The sequence below is a fragment of the Choloepus didactylus genome, chromosome 22 (assembly GCF_015220235.1).
Source record: "Choloepus didactylus isolate mChoDid1 chromosome 22, mChoDid1.pri, whole genome shotgun sequence".
In the NCBI taxonomy this organism is placed as follows: domain Eukaryota; kingdom Metazoa; phylum Chordata; class Mammalia; order Pilosa; family Megalonychidae; genus Choloepus; species Choloepus didactylus.
The window spans coordinates 38164952-38188950 of record NC_051328.1 but is presented as its reverse complement, the minus strand read 5'-3'; the positions used below and the strand labels follow the sequence as shown (position 1 = coordinate 38188950).

The window sequence follows — 23999 nt, the reverse complement described above, 5'->3', positions numbered from 1 at the left end:
GTAGGCCCAATTCTAGAATATGTACCATAATTTGCTAGCTATATATTTTTTGTAATTTGGGTGACAGTTAAATGGACACTTATTTAATAGTAAGTGGGAAGGATTTTGCCATAGAGAGTGGCACTTTACAAATTTTGTTAAATCAGTGCATATTAAATATGTACATTTTTTAACTCATAATTTCTTTATGGCCACAGTAAACACACAGATTGCTCTTCTACTGAAACGGTTGTAGAAGCAAGATTGATATCATAGACCAGCTCAACAGACTCTATGTCACTGCCATTCAATGTGATCAAGTCTTGAGACAAGGTAATTATTTTTACCATAAACTGGTTTTTCTCACTTTTAGGGATGCTTCAAATAAAGGGAATGAAATCATGTGTGGCAGTGACAGGTGTCTGGTAGCTGGATGGCATGATGGCTGAAACAAACAGAAAAAATTAAAATGGTTGGCTCAGGGTTGATAAAACCAGAGGGAGATCAGGGAGTTTCGGGAAATGTATAGAGGTGCATAGTCATTTACTGGACATTTCAGTGAAGGGTAAACCCTTGGTGATTGAGAAGCTATGTGTTGGTCTGGCACTGGGTTAACCACAGCGTTGGTTTTATGTTGGATGGATCTTGATGGCATCCATGCAAGACCAGGTATAATCGCCATTGAACAGACGAGAAGACAGGAGTTCAAAGGATTAAGGTGACTTTTCAGGGGCCACATGCCGGGTGAATGGTGGATATATAATTAGATTCCATTCTGGAGGCCTCTAACCCTCACTTTATATGATCCAGGCCAACTTGGCTAAATATCTCCCAAGAATGTTCATATGTAGCCCTTGCTCTTGAGCACCCAGCCCCAACATTTTCTCGAGGGTCTTCTTCATAAATGGAATCCTGAGATTCTGAGAAGCTCTGCACTTAACAGTTGCAATACCCACCAGGGTCCAGGTACATTAGCCAGCAATGTTGCTGTTGGCTTCTGGGCTGCTGCTGCTGTATTTTATATTTTAATTTTAAAAAAGAAAATAAAATAATAAAAATCAATATTCTCCCAAGACATTGCTGCCTCTAATTGCCCCTTTTATTTTACTGTATTTTATTTTATTTGAACTTTTTCCATCCTGAGTCTTGAAATTGGATTAGGAGCCAAAATTATGTCTTTTAAACGGAGTATTTACAGTGCCAATGAATAACCAAGATAAGTGAGTTAACTTCATCTTTTTCAGTTTCTGTCAAACTTTTACTCCTCATTTTATTTTTCAGGGATTTTTAAGATGACCAAAAAGGGAGACATCATTTTTTTTTTTTTTGCATGTGTTTAATTTAAGCAGCTTGATTCAGGGACCAGTTCCTGTTTGCTGAGAACACCACGTATTGACTTCTAATTAAGAAGCATAAATTGTACGTAATTAACTTTTAAATACTGCCACGTCTTTGATGTTTAAGTGAACCCATAAAAATAGAGTCCTCCTCTCACAGCTTAGTCAGTGTCTAACCTAATGTGGGAATCTGAAAAATGGGAACGGTGGGGATTTAGGCTCACCTTGTAGTCCTGAACTCCCTGCCGGCTGTAGAAGTTTTAGAATTTGTTCACCTTGGGCCTGGATGAAGGATTGGGTTGTCTCAATTTGCCTCGTTCGTTCACTGAACATTTTTTTTTTTATAAGCCTGGCTCTGACAATACAGCGGTTTGGAATAACTGATTTTTATGGCACTTACTGTGTAATCGGCACTGTTCTAAGTGCTTTGCATCTGATCCTCACAGGGTCCCTTTGAGGTAGACTCAATTATCAGCCCATTTTGCAGCTGAGGAAGCCAAAGCACAGCTGCTCTGCGCAGAGCTGGGTCCAAGCCCAGGCAGCCCGGCTCCAGGCCCAGTGCAGGGAGCCGAGTCTTCCCTCCGTGGGAGCTGAGTCCCTGAGGTCAGGAGCTCAGATTCCAGGCGGGTAAAAGCAGAGGACAGCAGGTAGTCAGCCTTCAGTGCTCTGAGAAGCAGAGCCAGGCAGGGTCAAGAGGATCCTGGAGAAGAATCAGCTAACCAGCCGTGGGGGTGGGAGAGGCCCCCCTAGAGAAGGGACCTCTTGGCCGGGCCTGAAGGATCAAGGAGTTAGCCAGGTCAGTTGGGACTGGTCAGGGCAGGGGTGGAGGGTCATACCCCAGCCAGAGGGAGCAGCTGGTGGGAAGGCAGGGACAGTCCAGTCAGTTCAAGAAACTGCAAGAGTTTTGGTACAGCTGGAGCCCCGAGTACAATGGAGGGAGTGGTGGGGTCATACATTCCGCTGGTCCATTTACTGAGAGGGAGGGGATAGGAAGGGGGTGGGGAGAGGGAGAGAGAGAGAATAAGGAAGGAAGGGAAGGAGGGATGGAGGAGGGGGGGAAGGAGAGTGGAAGAAGGAAACAAAATAAAGAAGGAAACAGGTTATATTCCTGTCCTCCAGGGAGCTTACAGTCTCATCAGAGCCAGGCATTAGCCATCTAGATGAAGAAATTAATACATAAGTACTGAGAAGAAAGCCATGAAGGAAAACGACTGGTGCTAGGAGTGAGAATCATAGGGGAGTCCTGCCTTTGGAAATGGGGACCAGGGAAGGCTCTGGAAGGAGATGACATTTCAGCAGGTCAAGCCATTAAAGATGAGAAGGAATCAAACTTAAAGGAAGACTTCAGAGAGAAGAGCCAGGCTAGACCACGAGGGGCAATTTCTGATGCAGTGTGTATAAAGACTTTGTGTTTAAAGGACCAGGTGGGCTGGGGGGCCCTTAAGCAGAGGCCTATAAGCGGGGCAGTGGTGTGACCACATCTGCCTTTGAGAAGAAACACTGGAGTTTGTGAGCAGGGATGCAGAACTCAAACCTGCAGCCTGGGAGGTGTTGCAACCCTCCTTGGAAAGGGGCCATGGTTGGCTTCTGTTACCTCCTGTGCCTTCTGCTTAGTTCTAAAGGACCCAGCTGCCTGGGCAAGAGGATTCCAAATTCTACAGTTGTTCTGGGCATGGGCTCCCACTTTTCCAGATGAAGCTAGTAAGTACAGTCTTCCTTCGTTCCCAAACTGGAAGTCAAAATAAACTCCTAAGAGTCCCTGATGTGCTTACTTCCCGGCCTGGTTTCATGGTGTTCTTTAATTGATGTCAGGAGTCCTTGCTCCAACCTGCAGTTGTGGATGCTACAATTTCTTACGCCAGAAAGAAAACATAAATGGCATTTTCTTTGCCAGACTTGAAAATGAAGTTGATGAGTCCCATTTACAGCAGGTGAAGACATTTTTGTATAAGGACAAACACAAAGCCTTTCCATGTAAACTTTTGAAGCTCTGTACATAAAGTAACGGGGGGAAAAAAACCCTGCTGTCTTCCCACTCACATTCTTGTCAGTGAGAAACAGACAGGGTGGGAAGGGGGACAAGTCACGTCTGACCAGGCCTACTTGTACTTTTGTGAGTCAAGTTCATCACTGCCTTCCACCGGATAGAAAACCCTTCTGTGCATACGGGGCTAACCTTGCCCCGCTGCGGTACCAATTCCTCCACACCGGTCAGAAGAGCAGGGATTATACCTCTCCTCTGCTGACTTAGATCAAAGGTGATTTTATACAGAGCAGTACTGGATTCTGGGAGGCCCAGTAAAAATGTAGAAATAAATTGAGATTCTGCAATTAACAGTGAAATTTCACAGATGCAGGTGATAACTTTCGAGGAGAAATGGGGTCACAGGTAGCAGGTACAAATAAGAGAGATACACTCTTTATTAAAGAAGAGCCAGGCTCCAGGGACTGTGACTGAATACCTTTTGCTGTGGTTACATTTTTCCTAGAGAAACCTTCCAAAAATGCAGTGATCATGAATGAGCAACTGAAATTGCTCCTGCTGGGGTTCTGCGTGCTGCCCCACCTACCCCTCTGATGATGCCTTCTTCCTTTACTTCGGCTTCTCTCTCTCCTCCTGCTCCCCAACTCTGACTTCTGCTTCATGGCCTCAGTAAGTACACTCACCCCAGTCCCTTATCCTTTCTTTAGATGTTCCAAAATAATAACATTAATGCGGCCTGTATTTGGTGTCTTGTGCTGCGTCCAATAGGACTCTGTGACATAGGCTCCATTCTTATCCCCACTTCAGATAAGGAAATTGAGTGACTTGCCCAAGGCCACACAGTAAGTGGTTGAATGGGAACTCAGTTGTGTCCAACTCCAAAGCCAACACTCCTGACACTGTGCTGGAATTTCCCCCAAATCTTTACTCTGAGATGCAGCCCCATACTCCCCAATTCTCCAGGGTATCCCTATCAAGATAGCCCAGGAGCCTCCAACTCATACACTCATGCCTGAATCAATACTCCTTCCGGCCTGATCCATTCACCTATATCCTCCTACAGAACTTGGAATCATCTTCCATCTTAAACAGCTCTCATAGCTAACCGGACACTGATCCTTGGCTCTTCCTTCCTTGGAACTGTATCTCCCATTTCCCTCCATTTTGGCTGCTGCTTCAGCTCATTTTCCTCCCTGGACCCAGGGGAAGTGGCTATGCCACCAAGATGGCACAGCTTCCTGGCGTGCAGAGGGGCAGGAAAAAATGGGTGTTTGGGCAGAAAGAATGGAATTCCAATTCATTTCTGCCAATTTCAGGTTAGAGGATCTTGGCCACATTCTCACGTTTATAGGAAAAGGGTAATATCAGCAACCCTACAGGGGTTGAGGGGGTGAGGATTAGAAATAACGTACATTAGACATATGCATTGAGATGCACACATTTAAGACATTTCCATGGAGTAGATTTTCAATAAATGGTGGTAATCATTATTATCCAACTTTGCTCTAGTCTCTCCCCACTGCTGGCCCACTGGATGAATTTCCCTAAAGATGATCTTCATCACGCCCTTGCTCAAGAACCTAAAATGATTCCCTTTGGTCTGTCACCTCAACCTAAAACTCATCCACCTTGTCTTTAGGACCCATCTCTACCGTACCTGCCCACCCATTTCCCTACTTTTCCTTGGCATTCACTTCTGGTCACCCTGCCTTGGCCCAGAGAAGTGGGACTCTGGGACCTAGGGTCCTGGCTTGCACGGGAAGCATGGAGTGTGCAGGCTAAACCCTGAGATGGACCCAAATTGTCTTTGGGACTTCAGCGCTGGTGGCTGAGGGTGAGAAGATAAACCACACTCGGGTGGCACAACAGCATCACCAGTCCAAAAGGGCTGGGCAGAACAGGGCCAGGTGCAAGGAAGAGAGATGCAAAGCAGGGAGCCAGACTTCCAGGGCCAGAATTGACAGGAGCCACAAGAGCATTTTATCAGCTTCAGGCATCAGACGAGAGGGAGTAAAAGGACACCGAGCTGGTTCTGATGGTCCGCCATTCTGGGTCACCGTCCCTCTTCCTCTGCCATAATTATGTTGGTGCAAGTTAGCCACCATGCATGCTTGTCCTTTCAAGAGGTAAAGCAATTTGTCCAAGGTCACACAGCAAGGAAGGGTTACATTCTGCAGGCAACTGGACTAATATTTTTCTCTTGGGCGTAACTGCTATCCAAACCGACCCAGCCTTCCAGGTCTAGTTCAGCTCCCTTTATCCAGGACGTTAGGGCTATAATGCAGAATGGTTAGGGGCATGGGTTCTGGAGCCAGACTGCCTGGGTTCAAGTCTCATCTCTATCCCATTCCTTATTTGTGGTGTGACCTTGGACAAGTCACTCCGTCTCTGTCTCAGTTCCTCCATCAGTAAAATGGGGACAACAGCACCTCCCTCTCTGGGTTGCTGTGAAGATAAATGAGGTAGTATGTGTAGCCCACTGGGCACAGTACCTGGCACACAGTAAGTACCACATACCCATTGCTGGTTATTACCAGTCCCGCTTTCCCTGACCTCCCCCTTCTCTGAAGGCATAGTGCATCCTTGGCTCTTTGCTTCTGTGCTGGGTACTTAATCGATAGGCATAAGCATGTGCCCCCCAACCCCCCACCACCATCACCATGTGCTGAGCAGGCTCATACACTTACTGACTTACTGATTGCCCCACGTGATGGCACACAGTAGGGCCTCAGAAACATAAACTGCTTATCCAGGAAGGTCTCTGCTCAACTCAGAGGAAATCTTTTGCAATTTGTTTTGTTTCCCTGTTATTTTTCTTTTCCTTTATTTTTTCTTTTAACTGTTTTGGTCTTTTTATTACACACACATCTGGGCAACTTCACAAGACCTATTTTCAAACCCCATAAAATTCCTGGAGGCAGGAGATGAAGGGCCTGTTCTGCTGGAGTCTGGCAACTGAATGGCATAGCAGCCTCCACCTGCTTTAGAAGAAGCAAACAACTGCAGCCAAGCTTTGTCAACAATATCCTCAGAGAGTGGCCAATGAGGAATGGCCCAGGCTCTGAGGAGCTTTGCCTCTGCAAGGTGTCTCATGGGGACTCGAGCTCAACACTTCATGGCTGAGTCACGTCATCATAATCTCCAGGTCTCCAGCCCCTTCAAGATGGAATTTGTCCTGAGAAGTGACCAGAATCTTTCCTGCTCCATTTTAAGCTAAATGCTCTGATGCTGTCTTCTAGGGATTTGCAGATGGGCCAGTCATGATGAACTATGTCTATCTAAATGCATTCAATCTCGTATGCAAAACCCCTTTATGTGACCCTCCATTCTTTTCACTTGTCCCTAAGAAACACTCGCTGCATACCACAGCAATTTTGTCACTTTAGATATCTGTCAAGTCAATTAAACCACAAGTTAATGACATGCTGTGAAAATGGGTTGATGGCTAAGTAAGAGAAAAGCTTGCCTTTATGGTGCCAATGTCTTTCCACACTGCTATGCATACGCCAGTGCCTTATTTTCATTGAAAACATCAGTGGCATGCTGTGGATTCATTTTTAATTTGCCATGCACCCTTAATTCATGAATTTGCAGATACAAAGGGGGAATTGTAAGGTTTGTTTAAGTCCAGGGATGTCAAAGAGATAATATCCCTAGCAACGTCTCCAAAGGATCAATTGATAGTAGCCTCCAAAGGCCCAATATTGAGAATGATACTCAGGCCAGGCCAGGGCTTGTTGGGAGAGAATGTGGTGATTGATTAGAAATATCTGCCAAAGCCATGGTCACAGGGTAGAGGAGCATGGTCACCACCTCATCCCATTCCTGGCTATTTTACTTCGGTCTGCAGATCAAGAGAATACGATTCTCTCAAGATCACACAGAGGGCACTGGCAAGAAAGCAGCCCTCTCCAGCTGTATAATTGATAGTCACTCTGCCAACCACACTTCACAAATGAACAAAAGTAGCAGCTATAGCAGGGTTGTGGGGAGGGCAGCAGATGGAGGAAGGCAGTGAGGATCATGGGCTTTGAAAGATGGTGGAAGGCCAGCCAGCAGGCAAGAGAAAAGTCTGGGCACACATCATTGTCATTATTATTGTGTCAGTATTGGCTGCGTGTCTTCCCTCCCTTTGACCAAGAAGCCAAATTGTCTCTGAGCTCCTGGTTACAGAAGCAAAGGCAAGTCATTTGCAGAAAAAGTCTCTGGATGACCCAATCAGGAAGCCTGGGTGGCAGTTTGAAGTACTCATCAAGTATGTGTCCAGGCATAGGAGTGCAGGGATCAGCATGTGAGTGCCTCTGGAAGGGAGTGGACGCCAGCACACAGGAAAGAAGCAACACCACATACAGTGGTTGCCTTGAAGTACAACTCTAGTGGGCCATGGTGGTCCTTGCCTGCCAAAATCCATTCCCTTTCCTCTGATAACAGCACGCTGGTTACTCTGAGTAACTACCTTTTTTTCCCTCTCAGTCAATATATTTTAGGTGGGGCTGATTCCACCCTGGCATCTGGAAAAGGCATGTGACCCAGGCTTAGCTAACTTATGCATCACTGCCCACTGGACACAGGGTATGATTCAGGGATGGACACAGGACCTAATGGGAACCAATGAGATTCAATTTCAAGCTTTTGCTGGTGGTGTTGGGGAGAAAGGCTTCCCTCCGAGGGAGTGAAGTGGAGTTGGGTTGACTAAGTTAAAGCCAACCCTGGGGAAAATGGAGCCACACAATGGATATGGTTCAAAGCCTGGTGTCATCATTCAGGCACTGGTACACAGCCATGCCTGAAGGCAGAATTACCTCTGAAATTTTTTACTTATGAGCCAATAAATCCCCCTGACACACACATTTTTTGAGTTGCATTTATGTCCTTTGCAATAACAAAAGAGTCTTGGCCAATATAATAAGTCAAAGAACCATTTTCCACATAAGACAGACAGATCCCAGTGCTCCTCCCTGGACCCAACTTATCCCAAGCAGCTGTGTTACCTGCAAGGGGCCCTGGATATCTCTGCCCCCGACGATCACCAGTTCTGCCATGTCTTCTGCATGGGGGGTCCGTGCATGGACAAACAGAGCCCTGCCCACCGCAGTTATGTTTCTCAAGGCAACTAAGCCGCCATCACTGTTCACCTTGAAGTATGGGCTTGAGACCTCATAGCGTAGCTTGTCATTTCCCTTACAGTCACTGAAGGTCACTGGAAGAGAAGCACAACAGAGAGCGTGTGAGTAGGCTGGGAAACTTAGGCCTTGAGTTAGCTCTTGCTCATTAAGCATGGCTCCATGCCCCCTCCCCCACCCCCCGAGTCCACAACACTACCCCTTATCCCTCAGCAATCCCTTCTTCCCCCTGGCCTTTGTTCATGTGAAGGACTTCATTCAATCAAGACATATCCCTTGATCCCTTCCCATGTTCCAGGCACATGCTCAGCCCTGAGGATGCAAAGATGAAGAGGATGTGGTCCTTGTCCTTGAGTGTGGGGGTGAGGTGAGCAGGCAGATATGGCCGAGTGACGAGCAAATGAGCTAATGCTGATGTGGATGAGGTGCTGGGGCAGAACCAAGGGGGGCTTGGAAGCATCATGGGACAGGTAACATTTGAGCTAGGTCTTGACAATGAGCTGGAGATGAGGAGACCCCTAAGGGGTGGAGGACCTTCTAGGTAGAGGCGACTATTTGTGCAAAAGCATGGGGTGCCAGTTAAGTTGTAGAATTGATTCAGAGAACAAGAACTAATGTCATGTATTGGATCAAAAGCAAATTTGAAATGGGGGGAAGGGATGTTGGGAATGTTGAAGGAAAGGCTGGAAATGAAGCTGACACATCCTTTGGAGACAAATTGGGGAAAGTCACTAAGTTAGGGTATTGCCCAGTAACCTAGGACCATTTTTGGTATGGAGGGGGTTAAGATCAGGTTTATATTTTTGTTCCAGCATAGATCAGTGCTTCTCAAAGGCTGGCGTACATCAGAATCACACGGGGAGCTTTTTAATAATTCAGAGGGACTCAAGTCTGAGCTCCAAGGGTTATTACTTAGTAGATCTAGATTATAGACAGTAATTTGGAGAAGGGCAAGAAAACCAATGAGCTCGGTTGTGTGACTGATGCCCAGCCCAGATAAGGCAGTGGTGGTGGTGATGTGGGGAGTAAATAGATTTGAAGGAAGTTCCTAACCTTGCATTAAGTCATGCGCGGAAAGGAGCAGTGAAAAGGAGCCATCCTGCGAGGCCCACATTGAGCTTGGGGCTTTGTTACAAGCAGCAGTAATGGCACCTGATCATATTCCCCTCTATGGGGCTCCTCCACCTGGTACACAATTGAATTACAGGTATCACAATCTATCAAGTGTCCTTGTCTCGGCCTGTCCACCTTCCACCGTAGACTCTGAGACCCTTGTGGGTAAGGATGGACTTGTCAACTTGCTCTTCTCCGCTTTTGTTTTCTTAGCCCTCTGCTGAAGAGGTTTGCTTGTTTAGTAAAGTTTTAATTGAAGTATAATAGATAAAGAAAAGTGTACGACTCATTATGTGCAACTCTACAGAATTTCACAAAGCAAGCCCATTTGTTTATCCAGCAGCCATGAAACAATATTTACAGCCCCCTTTCACCCCTCCAGAGACCCTACCTACCCCAGAATCTACCACTATCCTAACTGCTAATACCACAGATTAGTTTGGTCTGCTTTTGAAGTGCATAGAAATGGAATCGTAGAGTATATGCCTTCTGTGTCTGGCTCCTTTTGCTTAATTGCATGTTCATGAGATTCACTCATGTTTCTCCAAACAGTAATAGTTTATGCATTTTACTATATACTATATAGTAATCATTATGTGATGATGCTGAGTTTATTTGTCCATTCTACTGTTGATGGGCATCTGATCTGGATCATTTCCAGTTTGGAGCTCTTATAATATAGCTGCTTGGAACATTCTGTATATGTCTTTTAGTGAACAACAATTTATATTTATTACAACATCTACATAGGTCCTGGAATACCATTAAAACTATACAAATATCTTATGAAATAAACTGATCTTTATAACCTGGAAGATGATGCCTGTAGTAATAACAATCATATTAGCTGCTGATGATAATTATAATACTGATTCAGCACTTTCCACATTGAAGACCCAGTGCTGAGCATTTTACATACATTATCTTATTTAATTTTCACCAGGAATCTATGAATAAGGTGTTATTTTGACACCCCCGCCCCTCCCTCAGATAAGGGGAGACAAAATCTCCTAGATAAGGTCCAGGAGATTAGGAGAGCAGAAAGGATGGCTAAGACATGCACAGTTTGTAAATGACAGAACAAAGATTTGAACTCTGGTCCATTTGTCAGTAAAGCCTGAAACCTTTCACCACCACATATTTTCAAGAAAGGCCAAGCCCCATGTACAAATACCCCCTGAAATCCCATCAGAACCTGAATAAAGTGGCCTGGGTACCCTGCCCAGTCCTGTGCCCAGGTTCTCCCACCCAAACCCAGAGCACCTTGCAATGCAGGGCCTTGCAGTCGCTCTGTGTTAGGCTCAGAAACTTCACCGGAAGTCAAGTCTGCCTCAGAGGCATCTTTGCACGGACCCATAAGTAGACTCTTGGGAGTGTGCACTTCTCAGACACCCCCTGCTTCCTCTGCCATCGCTGTAGTTCAGATCAACTGGGCATGTCTGGTTTCAGTTCTTGGAAGCGGACCGTGAAGGAGAGGAATCAGTTAGCATTCGGGCACAAGAGGCAAATTGTTCAAAAAAAGAGCCCGCTGGGAACTTGCTCCTTTGACGGCCAGGAGGAGGGTTCTGGCCCTGCCCCCAAGCCAGATCAAAGATGACAGTCTCACCTGGGGAGGGGTGGAGGTGAGAGGGAGGCACACAAAAGTTCTCGGGTTTCATGGGTCCCCTCTTTCCTTCCTTCCGTCTGTTTTAGCTTCTTAGGCTGCTTAAAGCAGATACCATTAAACGGGCAGTTGTAATGGTAGGTTTCTGGGCCTTTATCTAATCTTGGCCAATGTGTGGGAGCCCTGTGATCTTGGGCAAACTGTGCATCCTCTTTATGACTAAAAGTCTTCTTCTGTAGAATGGGGGAAATAGTAGTACCTCCCTCTTGTGTTGAGGATTAAGCAATAGGTACCTACATACATAAAGCTGTCAGAACAACGCTTGGAGCCTCATGGCTGCAAATCACCAGCGCTATCGTTTTTTCTGTAATGCTGGCCCTGAGGGAGCTGCCTTGTCCCTACGCAGCCAGCCGCCTTCTTCCAGCTGGCTTCCCACCTGCCTCCGGGGCCATCCACCTCTTCCCAATCAGGCACCCCTGCCCGACCAGGCGCTGTCACCATGGAGATGGTTTCTACAGGCTTACAGGACAGGGTGATGATTCTGATCCAGCCTCGCCCATCTTCAGATCCTCCCATGGTTCCTGGCAAAGCCCTATCTACTTCACCTGAGAGGTTGTGAAGGAAAAATGACATCAAAAGAGTGAAAAGACAGCCCCGTGTCCATGGGATGCTCAGCAAAGGTTTGTTGAATATTCTGAGAACGGACTGTTCATAAAGATAACATCATACAGATCTAAGGTATTATATTTCCTAAAATAATGAAACTGAGCTGAGAGCCTTATACTCATGATTGCAGTGAATCTTCACATCATCAATTTGAGGAAGGTCCTTTTTTAGGCTCACTGGAAGGACACTGAGACTTGGTGAGGCTGAATGAATTCTCTGAGCTCTCACAGCTGGTAGGAGTGCAGAGGTGATATTGAAACCCAGGCTCTCTGCTTCTAGAAGCCACGCTCCTGGTGGCTAAGCTAGACTACTAAATGGAGATTTTATTTTTATTTTATTTTATTTTTTTTAATCTTCATTTTATTGAGATATATTCACATACCACGCAGTCATACAAAACAAATCGTACTTTCGATTGTTTACAGTACCATTACATAGTTGTACATTCATCACCTAAATCAATCCCTGACACCTTCATTAGCACACACACAAAAATAACAAGAATAATAATTAGAGTGAAAAAGAGCAATTGAAGTAAAAAAGAACACTGGGTACCTTTGTCTTTGTTTCCTTCCCCTATTTTTCTACTCATCCATCCATAAACTAGACAAAGTGGAGTGTGGTCCTTATGGCTTTCCCAATCCCATTGTCACCCCTCATAAGCTACATTTTTATACAACTGTCTTCGAGATTCATGGGTTCTGGGTTGTAGTTTGATAGTTTCAGGTATCCACCACCAGCTACCCCAATTCTTTAGAACCTAAAAAGGGTTGTCTAAATTGTGCGTAAGAGTGCCCACCAGAGTGACCTCTCGGCTCCTTTTGGAATCTCTCTGCCACTGAAGCTTAACTAAATGGAGATTTTAATACTATAGATTAATACTAGATTTTAATAGCATAGAATTTCCTTCCTTTTGTTATTCAGCTTAGCCTCTTGATTTTGCCATACCCTCATATCTAAATATTTTGTTCTTTTAATTATCTCACTTTTTAAAATCACGTAAAATTATTTGAAGAAAACCTTTAATTCACCTTAGATGTGTTGGGTATATTTTTTCTCATATATATTAAAATAAATCTAAAGCATCAAATCGAAGCAATATGTTCTTGCATCTACTTTAAAAAGCCTCACAGTGATGTGAGTTCCATCCTTGAGTAATTCTGTCCTGGGCCACACCTCTCTTGGCCCAGCCTTCCTCAGACTCATAATGCAGAGGACTCTGGCAGTCAAATATCTGAAATGATAAAATGTATCCAACATACCTAATGCTGTTTGGCTTGATAAAGACACAAGGTTAGAAAAGGCACAAATCCAGTGGCTTCTTTGGTAGCTACTTGGCAATGTCTAAATGAGGGATCTGGCATGTGGGGAGGATATTTAATCAAAAGATGTTTAAATAAATTCACCACAGCCCTCTTTTTCTTCATCCTGGAGAAAACAGACTAGACTTCTCAGATTATAGCCTCACCTCAAATTCATTATTGAAGGGTACAACTGTCACCATCAGCTTTGCATTATGGTCTCAACTTTGTTGACAAACCAAAATGCCAATGATTCTCAGACTTTTAATAGAGATGGAGTCAGTGCGTGTTTCAGGGCACAGAGATCAAAGATACATTAAAGATGAAATTGAATAGTTTACATATATCTATTTTAAAAATGTTCGTTTCTACAGCAACGACCTGCTAAGAAGCCTTCCGTGACATCACGTGGATAACCAAATCAAAAGGAAAAATTCTAATAAACAATTAAACTTGTGGACAAATATTCAAAACCTCTATATGAGGGGAAAATGAAGTATTTGTACTTTTCTGAACCTACAGGTGACCTCCCTAAGTAGTTTATCACTGTGGCATTTATAATAGCTTCCGGAAAGAAAAAAAAATTATACATATAATATACTGTCATGGAATTTATTGGAATCAATTGCACAACATCATTCTTTGAGATAATCTTTGCACACCCCAGGAGAAGAGAATGGGACATGAAAACTCCCCACCTGGGGGAAAAATGCAAATTAGACAAATGGGCACCACTCTGCGTTTCAATTATGCTTTCAGCATGTTTCCACTCAAAATGTCCTCTGGGCTTAATGCAAATGTCACAAAGAGACAAACTTGAGCTAGGAGACAAAACCACAACTGAAATGGGAAGTTTGGAATGTGAATTAAGGGGTTTAATCTTCCTGACCTTGATATTATGCTTTTCTATTTCTTTCTTTTGAATCTAGTTCTTAAAGATGAAAATCCCAAGGGTGTCTATTTCTTACCATCCATAGGTGTAAGGGAACAAATTAAGCTGTATTATAATCCCAGGAAATATGAAAATGTGGATGCGCTTAAATTTCTCTGCAAAATACAGAACAAATCTGCTCACAGAGATAGGTATGAATCAATACATGGAATCTGTGCCTTGCTTACAAGTGTGGTTGGATCAGTCTGTGATCCATACACCCACATCTTAGATGGGCATGAAGTCCTAAAGGTTATATATACAATCAGAGAGACCTGCAAATCAGTCCACCCAAAGGTGGATAGTGAGCCTCTACTTGTGCACTTGTGCAAGGATGTGTGCAGATCATATGTCCTGTAGGCTCTGAATCAGTCATCTTGGGGTTGCATAGCTCCCATAAGCTGATAGATGCAGATCCACTTCTGAGATCCCAATTACTCCCACATAGAAGAGAGTAGATCTGTCTCAGTAGTGGTTAAATATATCAAGTCCTTATTTGTAGCATTTGCCAGTTTTTTTGATGCGAGTACTCTCCACATGACTGAACTCAAGATATCAAAGTGCCATCAACCGGCTTGCAAATTTTCTAAAACACTTGGTCAGCTCTCAGGAGTACCAGTACTAGCCAGCGCCAGCACACCTCTGAGATGAGGCATTGCCCCCGTGCAGGAAAATGTAAATTGTTTGCTCTCCCTCAGATGGGAGTGAACCAGATATCCCTGTGTCCTTGCTTAGTGAAAAAAGAATTCAGCTTTCCCATCAGCATGATGGGCCTGAAGGTTGGTTGGTTTATCTGCAAAGTCTTGGTTGAAACATGGAAAGTAATGCCTTTCAACAACTGAAATAACATTTAGGTTATCAGATGGACCTCTCCCCAGGATCTAGTCCATCACAGGATTGTTCTTCACATCCCTCGGTATCCACTGGCATCCAGATACAAAATTCCATTCAGAGAACTCACACGGTTTAGTCCAGATCCTCTTTGGATCTTCCCAAATGGGAGAAAGAGCATTTCCTTTAGTTTCCCTTAACACCCTGGTTTCTTAGGCATCAGTATCAATCAAGCTTTCATTAGCATGTGTTCAGCCCACCTGCATTGGGCCAGCTCTGTGGGCGACATGAGCGCCTCTTCCAGCCTGGCGTCATTCTGTTCTCCTGATTCCTGAATGCATTAGACTGTATCCTGAGCCCCATGCTTGGCCTGAGGTCACTGTTGATGATCACAGAGCTTCCTCAAGGTTCTGGGAGCCTTCCCAGCCTTCCTGTTTAATACAAGAGTGGATTTGGCCTCCAAAGTCTTTATAGATCTGTTAGGTGCAGAATGCAAATAAATCAGTCTTAACGTCATCTCAAGTTCAATTCCAACTTTGATAAAATAGAGTTTCAATGTTATCATGTCAGCCAAAGATATCACAATGAATGATTCAGTCAAGTGATGTTCAGCTCAAACCTATTTTTGCCATGTAAACCCTTAAGGGTTTCCTCTTGGAAATAGACAGAGCTCACATCTGCTTTCAGGGGATTTTCTCTGCCTACAATTAAAAATTGAGGTGCTACCTCTGAAACTAGTCTCTTCTGTCAGTCTGACATTTCTCCCTTACTATAGATTCTTTAAAACATGGTGTGTTATTTCCTGATATACTGCTGTGTATTGTCTATCCTATGGTGGTTATAACCATTATGAATTTGTATTTCAAATTGGAATTACTTTATATAGCATAATGCCTGACACAATAAACACTCAACCCTGTTTGTTGAGTGAATAAATAGCAGAACTGCAACTTGGCAGCTAAGCAGATTTGAAACTCCCCAAATAAAACTGAGAATGGAGAAAACTCATGTGAACATCTGAATAAGGCAATTTAAAAGTCAAACGTTCGGAGAAACAGAATTCACAAATTCAGCAAATTTGAGAATCACTAAGTCTCGCATTTACAGAGATCCCTCCTCACCCTCAGTGTTTTCATATTACTAGCAGATGTCTCTTAGTTTTTAATTTATATAATAATTATGTGCACACATGCCTCCCTCCCTATGAGAATCTCTAGGGTAAGTTAATGAGAGGAGAGTTTTCTGCCACTATAACTTTAAGGATGTTTGGCCTATTGTCCAGAGTTTTGTGGCAGTCTGTCCTGGCCAAGCCTACACTGGGACTCAAAGCCTGATTGTGTCTGATGCACTAGCAGACCTGTGAATTCCCAAGTACCTTTTTACTGCAGGAGCAGAAATACGTGTGAAGGAAGGAGGTAAAGAAGGATGAAATGTCTGTGTAAGTACCTAGAGAGAGAAGTATATCCAGAAGTACGGGCATGATATCAGTTTCCTTGTCTAGCTCTAGAGATCTATAGTTCAGGAAGAAATATATATATACACACACATATATAAACTCTAGAAGACAGATATATAATTAACTCTATAAATATATAAATATAAATATAATAAACTCTAGATAATAGATATATTATATATATATATATTTATTATATATTTATCTATCTCAAAGATTCATAAACTGTAGGTGACTTACATATCTCAAGCACTATTACTTTGGTCCTTGATCACAGACTGTAAGGTGAGCAGTGTTTTGGCCCCATTTCTAAGTGGAATACAACTTGGCTCTGGCACAATGAAGAAGAATGCAGGTGCAGGGTCTTTGGCACCTTGAGGGTCTCATGGCTTTGGGGACCCTGGAGATGGATGTTAGAAGAAGCTTTCCCACAGAAGGCAGTGGGAGACACATTCTTCACCAGCAATATTCATCAATAAAGAGGCCAGAAAGAAAGGGCATGGAAGAATAATCTGTAAGTTCATAGCAGAGAATTTCCTGAGCTCTTCCAGAAATAGTTAGAATGAAACCACAAAAGGGGGTAGGATGAGGTTCTCTGATCGTGTAAGGAAGAAGCTGTAAGCTGATGCAACAGACATATTAATGTTTGTGTGACCTCATTTTTGCCCCAATACTGGAAAAGCCTGAAGAACTCTGGCCATAGTTTGGAAGGTCTAGTTCTTTCCAGATGAAATAGTTTGCTTGTTACCAGATGCTTTCAAGTGGAACCTACATGACTGTTCATAGAAATGCTGTGGAAGAGGTTCTAGCATGGGATGATATCCTTAAAATTGGGGAATTCCATTATCCTAAATCTCAACGTATTCCTCCATTTATAAATTAAAAGTAGCATTGTTCATTTATAACGTGCAGGACAATAAGCAATAATGCACAAATGCAACATAAAGACAGACATGGTGTATTATCTACCTTCATGATAATCAGAGTTTAGAAGGTTTGGCCACCTAATCATTTGGAGGATTGCCATATTGTAGGATGGACATTTCATTTCTTTATTGTGTCAAAAGTTCAAACAAGCATTATAGGGTATATATTACAAGGAAGCAGATCATAGTCCAATACAATAAATCCTTACTAGCAGCTAGAGATGGTCAACCAGTGAACAGGCTCATCATTACCAGAGGCATCCAAGAAGAGGGATTATGTACAAGTATATCTTACTTTACTGAAGAGATGAGCTCTCTGAAAATTGCTAAGAAGGCAAACTTCGGTATCATTCTCCAGTGCTTTATTATAAAATTGAATGAATTCATGGAGACAATGTTTTGGCCTTAGGTTATAATAAAAGCATATTTAAGTATGCAACAGCATATTGAAAACTTTTGAAGGGAAGGGTTATGTTTTTTTTACGTAAATATTGACACTACTCAGTAAAACAAATAACAAAAAAATATACAATCCATGTGAATAACGTTAAATTGGCTATTACAGTTTAAAGATCTAATTGTAATGATGACCAACATCAATTTAGCAAAACTGAGCATCATGGATCTAAAGGTTTCTTAGCTTTGATTCAATTTCTTCCCTAAAACTCTAAGCAGCACATAAACTATTGTTGGGTTTTAGAGGGGATGGGGATGACTAGAAGATGAAGGCAGATAGGAAAGCCATCAAGGTTGTAACTTCATGTTTGGAAAAGAAAGAAAATGTCCAAGATGAGGAAAAAATATCCAGCAAAATGAATCTTTAGAGAATGTATATTAATCATATTTCTGATTTATAAATATTAAAACAGCTGATAAAGGACTATAGTGAATATAGAAGACATAGTCCCTTCTCCTGAAGAGCTCACAACCCATGATCTAAAGTAGTACTCAGTGAACAGCGATCTGTAAATGTTCAAATGGAAGAAGAAGACAGGTTCTGGGAGAGGAAGAATTAACCATCAAACTTTTAGCAAAATATCAGGAACATAATAGATATTCAACAAATGATAGCTACTCATGCCAATCCTCATAATATGGTATTACAACCATTTTACAGAAGGGGAAATGAGGCTTGGAGAAGCTGAGTTGCCCATGATGTATGATGAACTGGGGTTCAAACCCAGATTCACTGCTCTCCAGAGGCCACACCTTTCACTGCATCACTCTGTGTCTTCCAGTAAGTACAGGAAGAATTTTCCAAGAATTATTGAATGAAAAAGAGGTGTGTTTTTCATAGAAAATTTAACAAAACAATCTCTACTGCGTTAGTTTCTCAATCTATTTGATCCATAAAAATGGACAAAGTGGCTGGGTATCAAAATTTGTAAAACATCAAACTTCTGATTTATGAACTAGCTGAGGATGCTGGCAAGGCTTTATTCATAGTAGCTCAGCTAATGTAAATGGCTATGGCATCAAAGCTAAAAGGGTGTTGGTTCATGTGAACATTCATTGGGAATTATCTGAATCATTTCCCTAGTTCTTTTAGACTTTCTATATAATCATAATGGTGCTGGTTTTCCATGATTGATGTCTATCTTCTATTACATTATCATTTATGGAGACTTTTCTATGTGTCAGGCCATAGGATAAGCACTAGATAACTAGCATTTATTTTAATTCTCTTAACAGTCTTAAGGCAGTAGCATTCTATAGAAGAGGAAACCTCAGTCTCAGAGAGATAAGAAAATGTACTAAAGTCACACATCTGTAAGCAAAAGCTGAACTTTTACTTTTTATATCTATTGTAGAATTCTGTCCCAAGTCCTGGGGGAGGAGGCAGGAGGTAGAGTGTTCTAAGCTGGTAGAATCCAAAATAAATGTTGGAAGTTATTCTACAGCCTAGGAGCACATGGTTTACCAGGGAGCTAAATAGGCTGTGTCTAGTATTGAAACAGATGTCAAAGATGGACATGAGTGGAATCTTGAAGAAAGTAATCAAGGGGCAAACCCAAAGAGTAGAAGCCAGAAGACCCTGTGGGTCAAAGCTAATGGAACACTTAAGCTCTGAAGATGAACCAGGAAAATGCATGGATGGGGCAAGATAAAAGATCTTTTTGTGGCCCCAAAACACTTTAAAAGTAGTTAAGAGCTTTTACCAATATGTCTTCTTTTAAAGGCTAGAAGAGAAGATAAATGTGGAATTTTCTACCATTGATCTATCTATAACATTTATCAAAGTGCCCTTGAGATTTGGGCTTACTGCAAATCACATTCTGCTATTCTATGACTAAACCATCACAGGCTCCTAAGTGGCAACAAACAAAACATCATGGGGGCCAGTTATGGTGTGGTGGTGAGGAGCTCTCATCTGTGCCCACAACCATGCCTCTCAAAGGCCTGTTGCAATCCATGAAGGTCTATGGGTGCCACAGCCATGGCATGCTGCAAATGAGACAATGTTGCCATCAAGGTGAACAGATGGCCCTGGAGATAATGGAGCCAGGCATGCTGCAGTACAAGATGCTGGGGACCGGTTGTGCTTCTGGACAAAGAGCAGTTTGCTGGCACGGACATCCATGTCCATATGGAGAGTTGTCACATGGCCCAGATTTACATAACCTGCCAGTCTACTTCTAAACCCTGGTAGTCCATTACCAGAAATATGTGAATCTTCCAAGAAGGAGATAAAAGACATCCTAATTCAGCATGACCAGACCCTGCTGGTAGCTGACTCCTATTGCTGCAAATCCAGGAACTTCAGAGGCCCCAGTGCCCATGCTGGCCACCAGAAATCCTACCAATAAACCCACTACAAGGAGCAGGTTTCATCTTTACAATAAACAAGGGTTGTGGGATTTTAGGGTTTCAAAAAACAATAACAACAACATCATCATCAGGAGTCAAAAAACAGCATGGATGCCTGAACCATTGTCTTCAGAATATCGAGTTTGGTGTTTCATAAACATCACAGGAGGAGCCTCTTCTGCATTAAAAAAATGTCTCGAAGCCTCTGAACACCACCCCTTCATTCCTTGTGGATAGCTAGAATGCTTCTATGCAGCTGAGGGCCCAGAAATGTTTCCAGAAGACAGAGTAGTGTTTGAAGGGCTCAAGTACACTGTCTGAGGCAACAATGGATATCGTTATCTATAAAGGGTATGAACAAAGAATTAACAAGGTTGGCAGCTTGACTATAATCAGCACAGATACCAATCACCCTACACAGAACTGTAGAAAACCCACCTTGAAAATATTCTCCTGACCTACCTTTTCGTAACCTGGGAGTCCTTGAAGACAAGGGCCTCTTAAAACTTCTTCTCCATCTCTCTGGCTATGCTCAGCAACAGAAAGCACACATTTTCAGCGATCAAAAAATATCAATGGGCTCTTTTTGGTTGTTACTAATTAATTCATTCACCTCCTCCCTAATTGCAGTGGGTATGATGTTCACCAGCTGCGATTACAAATTGGTTCTGTCTAGTTGACAAGACCTTATCATACAATTAAAATACAATGATCTGGCTTACAATACATGAAGCACAATTAATTCTTACAAGCATATATGGGCTCTCTGATGTAAGCAAGAAAGTGATCAGCCCTATGGGTCATGTCTATTCATCCTCCAATAGCCAAGAGATTTTTACTGCATCCCTTATGCCATATGGCACCATCTCTAGCTTCAGCCCTGTGGGAATGGAGGAGAATGTCTGTCAAGGCAATTCTCTTGCTAAAGGTATTCCATTTTCCTACGATTTCTTTACTTGACAACAATGGACCTCACTCATTTCCTTAAGAAGTAAAAGACAATGCAACTGAAGGGCTTTGCGATGCTTTCCACCCTACCTGAATTATCCTGGGGAGCACATGGGCCAAATTTAAATCAGCTTTCCATCAAAAGTGGCAACTTTCGCAATTGCGGGATTCTTATATGGGAGTATCTTACTGTGATTATAGAAGGCCCTGTGTGTCTGGAAATGCTCTTTTTGCACATTCCCACAGCATGCCTAAGGTTCCTAAGATTTATTGCTTGTGCTTTTACATATATATATATCTCAAACTGAAACATATGGTCCCACACAACTGTGATATTTACAATAATGAATCACAGATGTTTAAACGGATGTAATCTGAAAATACTTAAATGCTAAAATGCTGGAATCTTACTGCAAACATTGAAAAGTGAGGACCTTTGAATTATGTTGATTTTCAGATACTGTCACTGGAATACCATTTATGTGTTTTGGGAAGATATCAGGCAGAAAGGAATGCCTTTTTGTTTCCTTTATAGAAATACAGTGTTAAAAGTTACCAAGGAACTTCAAAGGATATGGATTTATTTTATTGATAACTGAATTGCAACTCCTTCTAGAATTAAGGACATAATCACACAGTGGATAATCCTTCACTGTGCACCTCTCCTTTACTCCATGGTTCACGAGAGTGAAATGTGAAATGCTCCTTTTAGCATCCCCATCTATAACTCACTCTCCTCATTAACCAAACAATATAAAGTGCTTTTAATTCACAAATTTTATACACGCACATATTGTTCAGCAAATTGTTTTGTTCTTAGTATCTATTAAAACCTTTTTATGTCAGTTCACATAGATCTTCTTCATTCTTTTCCAAGGTTGTGTGATACTTCTTAGTATGAATGTGCTAATATTAAATCATCCCCTCTTGCTGGATGCTTAAGTTTGTCTCGTTTCATTAATAGTAGTAAATACCTTTATACCTGCCTTTTTGCGAATATGTGCAAGTATTTTTCTACAATTAAGATTCATCCTGGAAAATGCTGAATCAAATGAAATGTCCATTAAAAAGTGAAGTAGACACTAACAAATCATTCATCAGAAAGGTTTTATAGATTTGCACTCTCAAACAAAGTGGATTAGAGTCCTCCTTCCTTACACTCTGGCTAACAACTGATAATAAAATGGTTATATGCTTTTGCCCATTTGATGGATTTAAAGATACGAATGTTAATTTGTAGATTTCCAATGCATCCATCAGGCATCTTCTCATATTATTGGCCATTACTATTTCCTTTTCTGTAAATTGCCTGGTCTGACAGAGCACTTAGGAATTCAAATTGTCTTTACTTGTTCCCTTACTTTCCTCCTTACTAGATGAGGAGCCTCTTGAAGGAAGCAGCTGTGTCTTCCCTACTATTCTATCCCCAACACTTCGCAGAATGACAGCGACGCATGCTTTGTGATGAAGTGCGTGCGCGGATGATGCTTCTGTTTCTTTCTGCTATTGTACACATGCTGACCGGAGTCCCGCTTTCAGGGAGGAAGCTCAGTTCACCCCCCTGCCTCTGTCCTCCCTCCCTCCTGTCCCTCGTACTTTGTGTCTCCCCTACTAGAATAAAACGTCCAGGCGGGCAGGGACTTGATCTGTCTGATGACCTTCATGTCTCTGGTGCTAGGTGCTCAGTAAATGTTTTCGGAATGAACAAGTGTTTGTTTTGTGACCTGTTGGACTGGTTCTATGCCAGTTCCCACGCTGGCACCCAACTTGAGGGGTGGGCTGGTATTCCTGACTCCCTTTCTGCTTTTCCATTCATCTCCAGTGCTGGTGGACAGGGGAAGAGGATTTCCTTGGGGCTTTTACTATAATTCTTAAAACCATCCCTGGGACCAGGATGGGGTGGTAGAGACCCTGTGAAAGGGAAATGCTATTATGACAGCGGTAAATGGCCCTCACTGCCCTATTCAGTTATTTACGGAAGCTGACTGGGGAAAGCTGCTTTGAACTCCTACAGACTGACGTGAAAGATCTAAAATCAGCTAAGAAAAATAAAGAGCTTGTAGGTCAGCTCTGACCACCTGCCCCTCAAACCAGGAGGCAGTAATCTACGCTCTGAGAGCCAAATCTAGCCCACTGCCTGTTTCGGTAAAAACGATTTTATTGCAACATACTCATTTGTTTCTGTGTTGTCCAGGGCTGCTATGGGGCTACAGTAGCAGAGTAGAGTAGTTGCAAGAGACTGTCTGGCCTGTGAAGCCTAAAATAATTTACTATTTTGCTCCTGGCAGAAAAAATTTCCTAACCCTCTGCTCTAGGCCAACTCCACACTTATACACATTTCGCAAGAGATCTACTCCAGGCCATCTGCATGCTAAGGTAAGTAAACGCATCCACAATGCATTTCTCACTGTTGCTTCATGACAAGCCACGAAGACAATCAGTAGAGTGGAGGAAATGACTCACTGATACTCACCTAGATGTTATTTCAATGCCTGTGTTCACCTTTAATTTTCTAAAATCTTATCCACTGGGAAACACTTTCTTTTCAAAACAGAATCTCAAGATATTTAACTTCTGAAATATACTTTTTAAATCCATTATCTTCAGTCATTAAATACATGGACAAGCACTCATTGAGAGGATAAATATACCCTAAACAAGAAGGGAATTGTGTATATTTGTATTTAAGTCTTTAAAGCAAAAATTTAATTTATAAGTAAGCAATTAGCCAAGAACCATGCTTTTGATCAAGTTCACACACAAATCTGTCTACACGGTCTGCTTCCCGCACTTAGAGTGGTCTCTCATCCTTTAATATGATTTGTCATTAATTTTTGTTTCTTGAAGGGAGTCTGTCACTATTTTCCCCCAAATGACTAATATGTCTGGTTTTCTGTTCTCTCTAAATGAAACCATTTGAAAATTTAGCATCCTGGAAAATTAAATGGGACTTATCCAGCTCAAAGGTAGTAGGAAAAGAGTGATTTTATTTT

At 42.5% G+C, this 23999-nt stretch overlaps 1 protein-coding gene and 1 pseudogene across 3 annotated transcripts in view; one reads left to right on the top strand and one right to left on the bottom strand.

Moving 5' to 3' along the window:
• The window catches only part of CDH13 (cadherin 13), a 1126984-nt gene that overhangs the window by 733172 nt on the left and 369813 nt on the right, over positions 1-23999 (bottom strand). For all 3 annotated transcript variants that reach the window (XM_037815675.1, XM_037815673.1, XM_037815674.1), the window contains exon 3: positions 8292-8500. In XM_037815675.1, coding sequence (XP_037671603.1) covers positions 8292-8500 — 209 coding nt within the window. The remainder of the gene's footprint in view (positions 1-8291; positions 8501-23999) is intronic.
• On the top strand, positions 19636-20057 carry LOC119518498 (annotated as a pseudogene).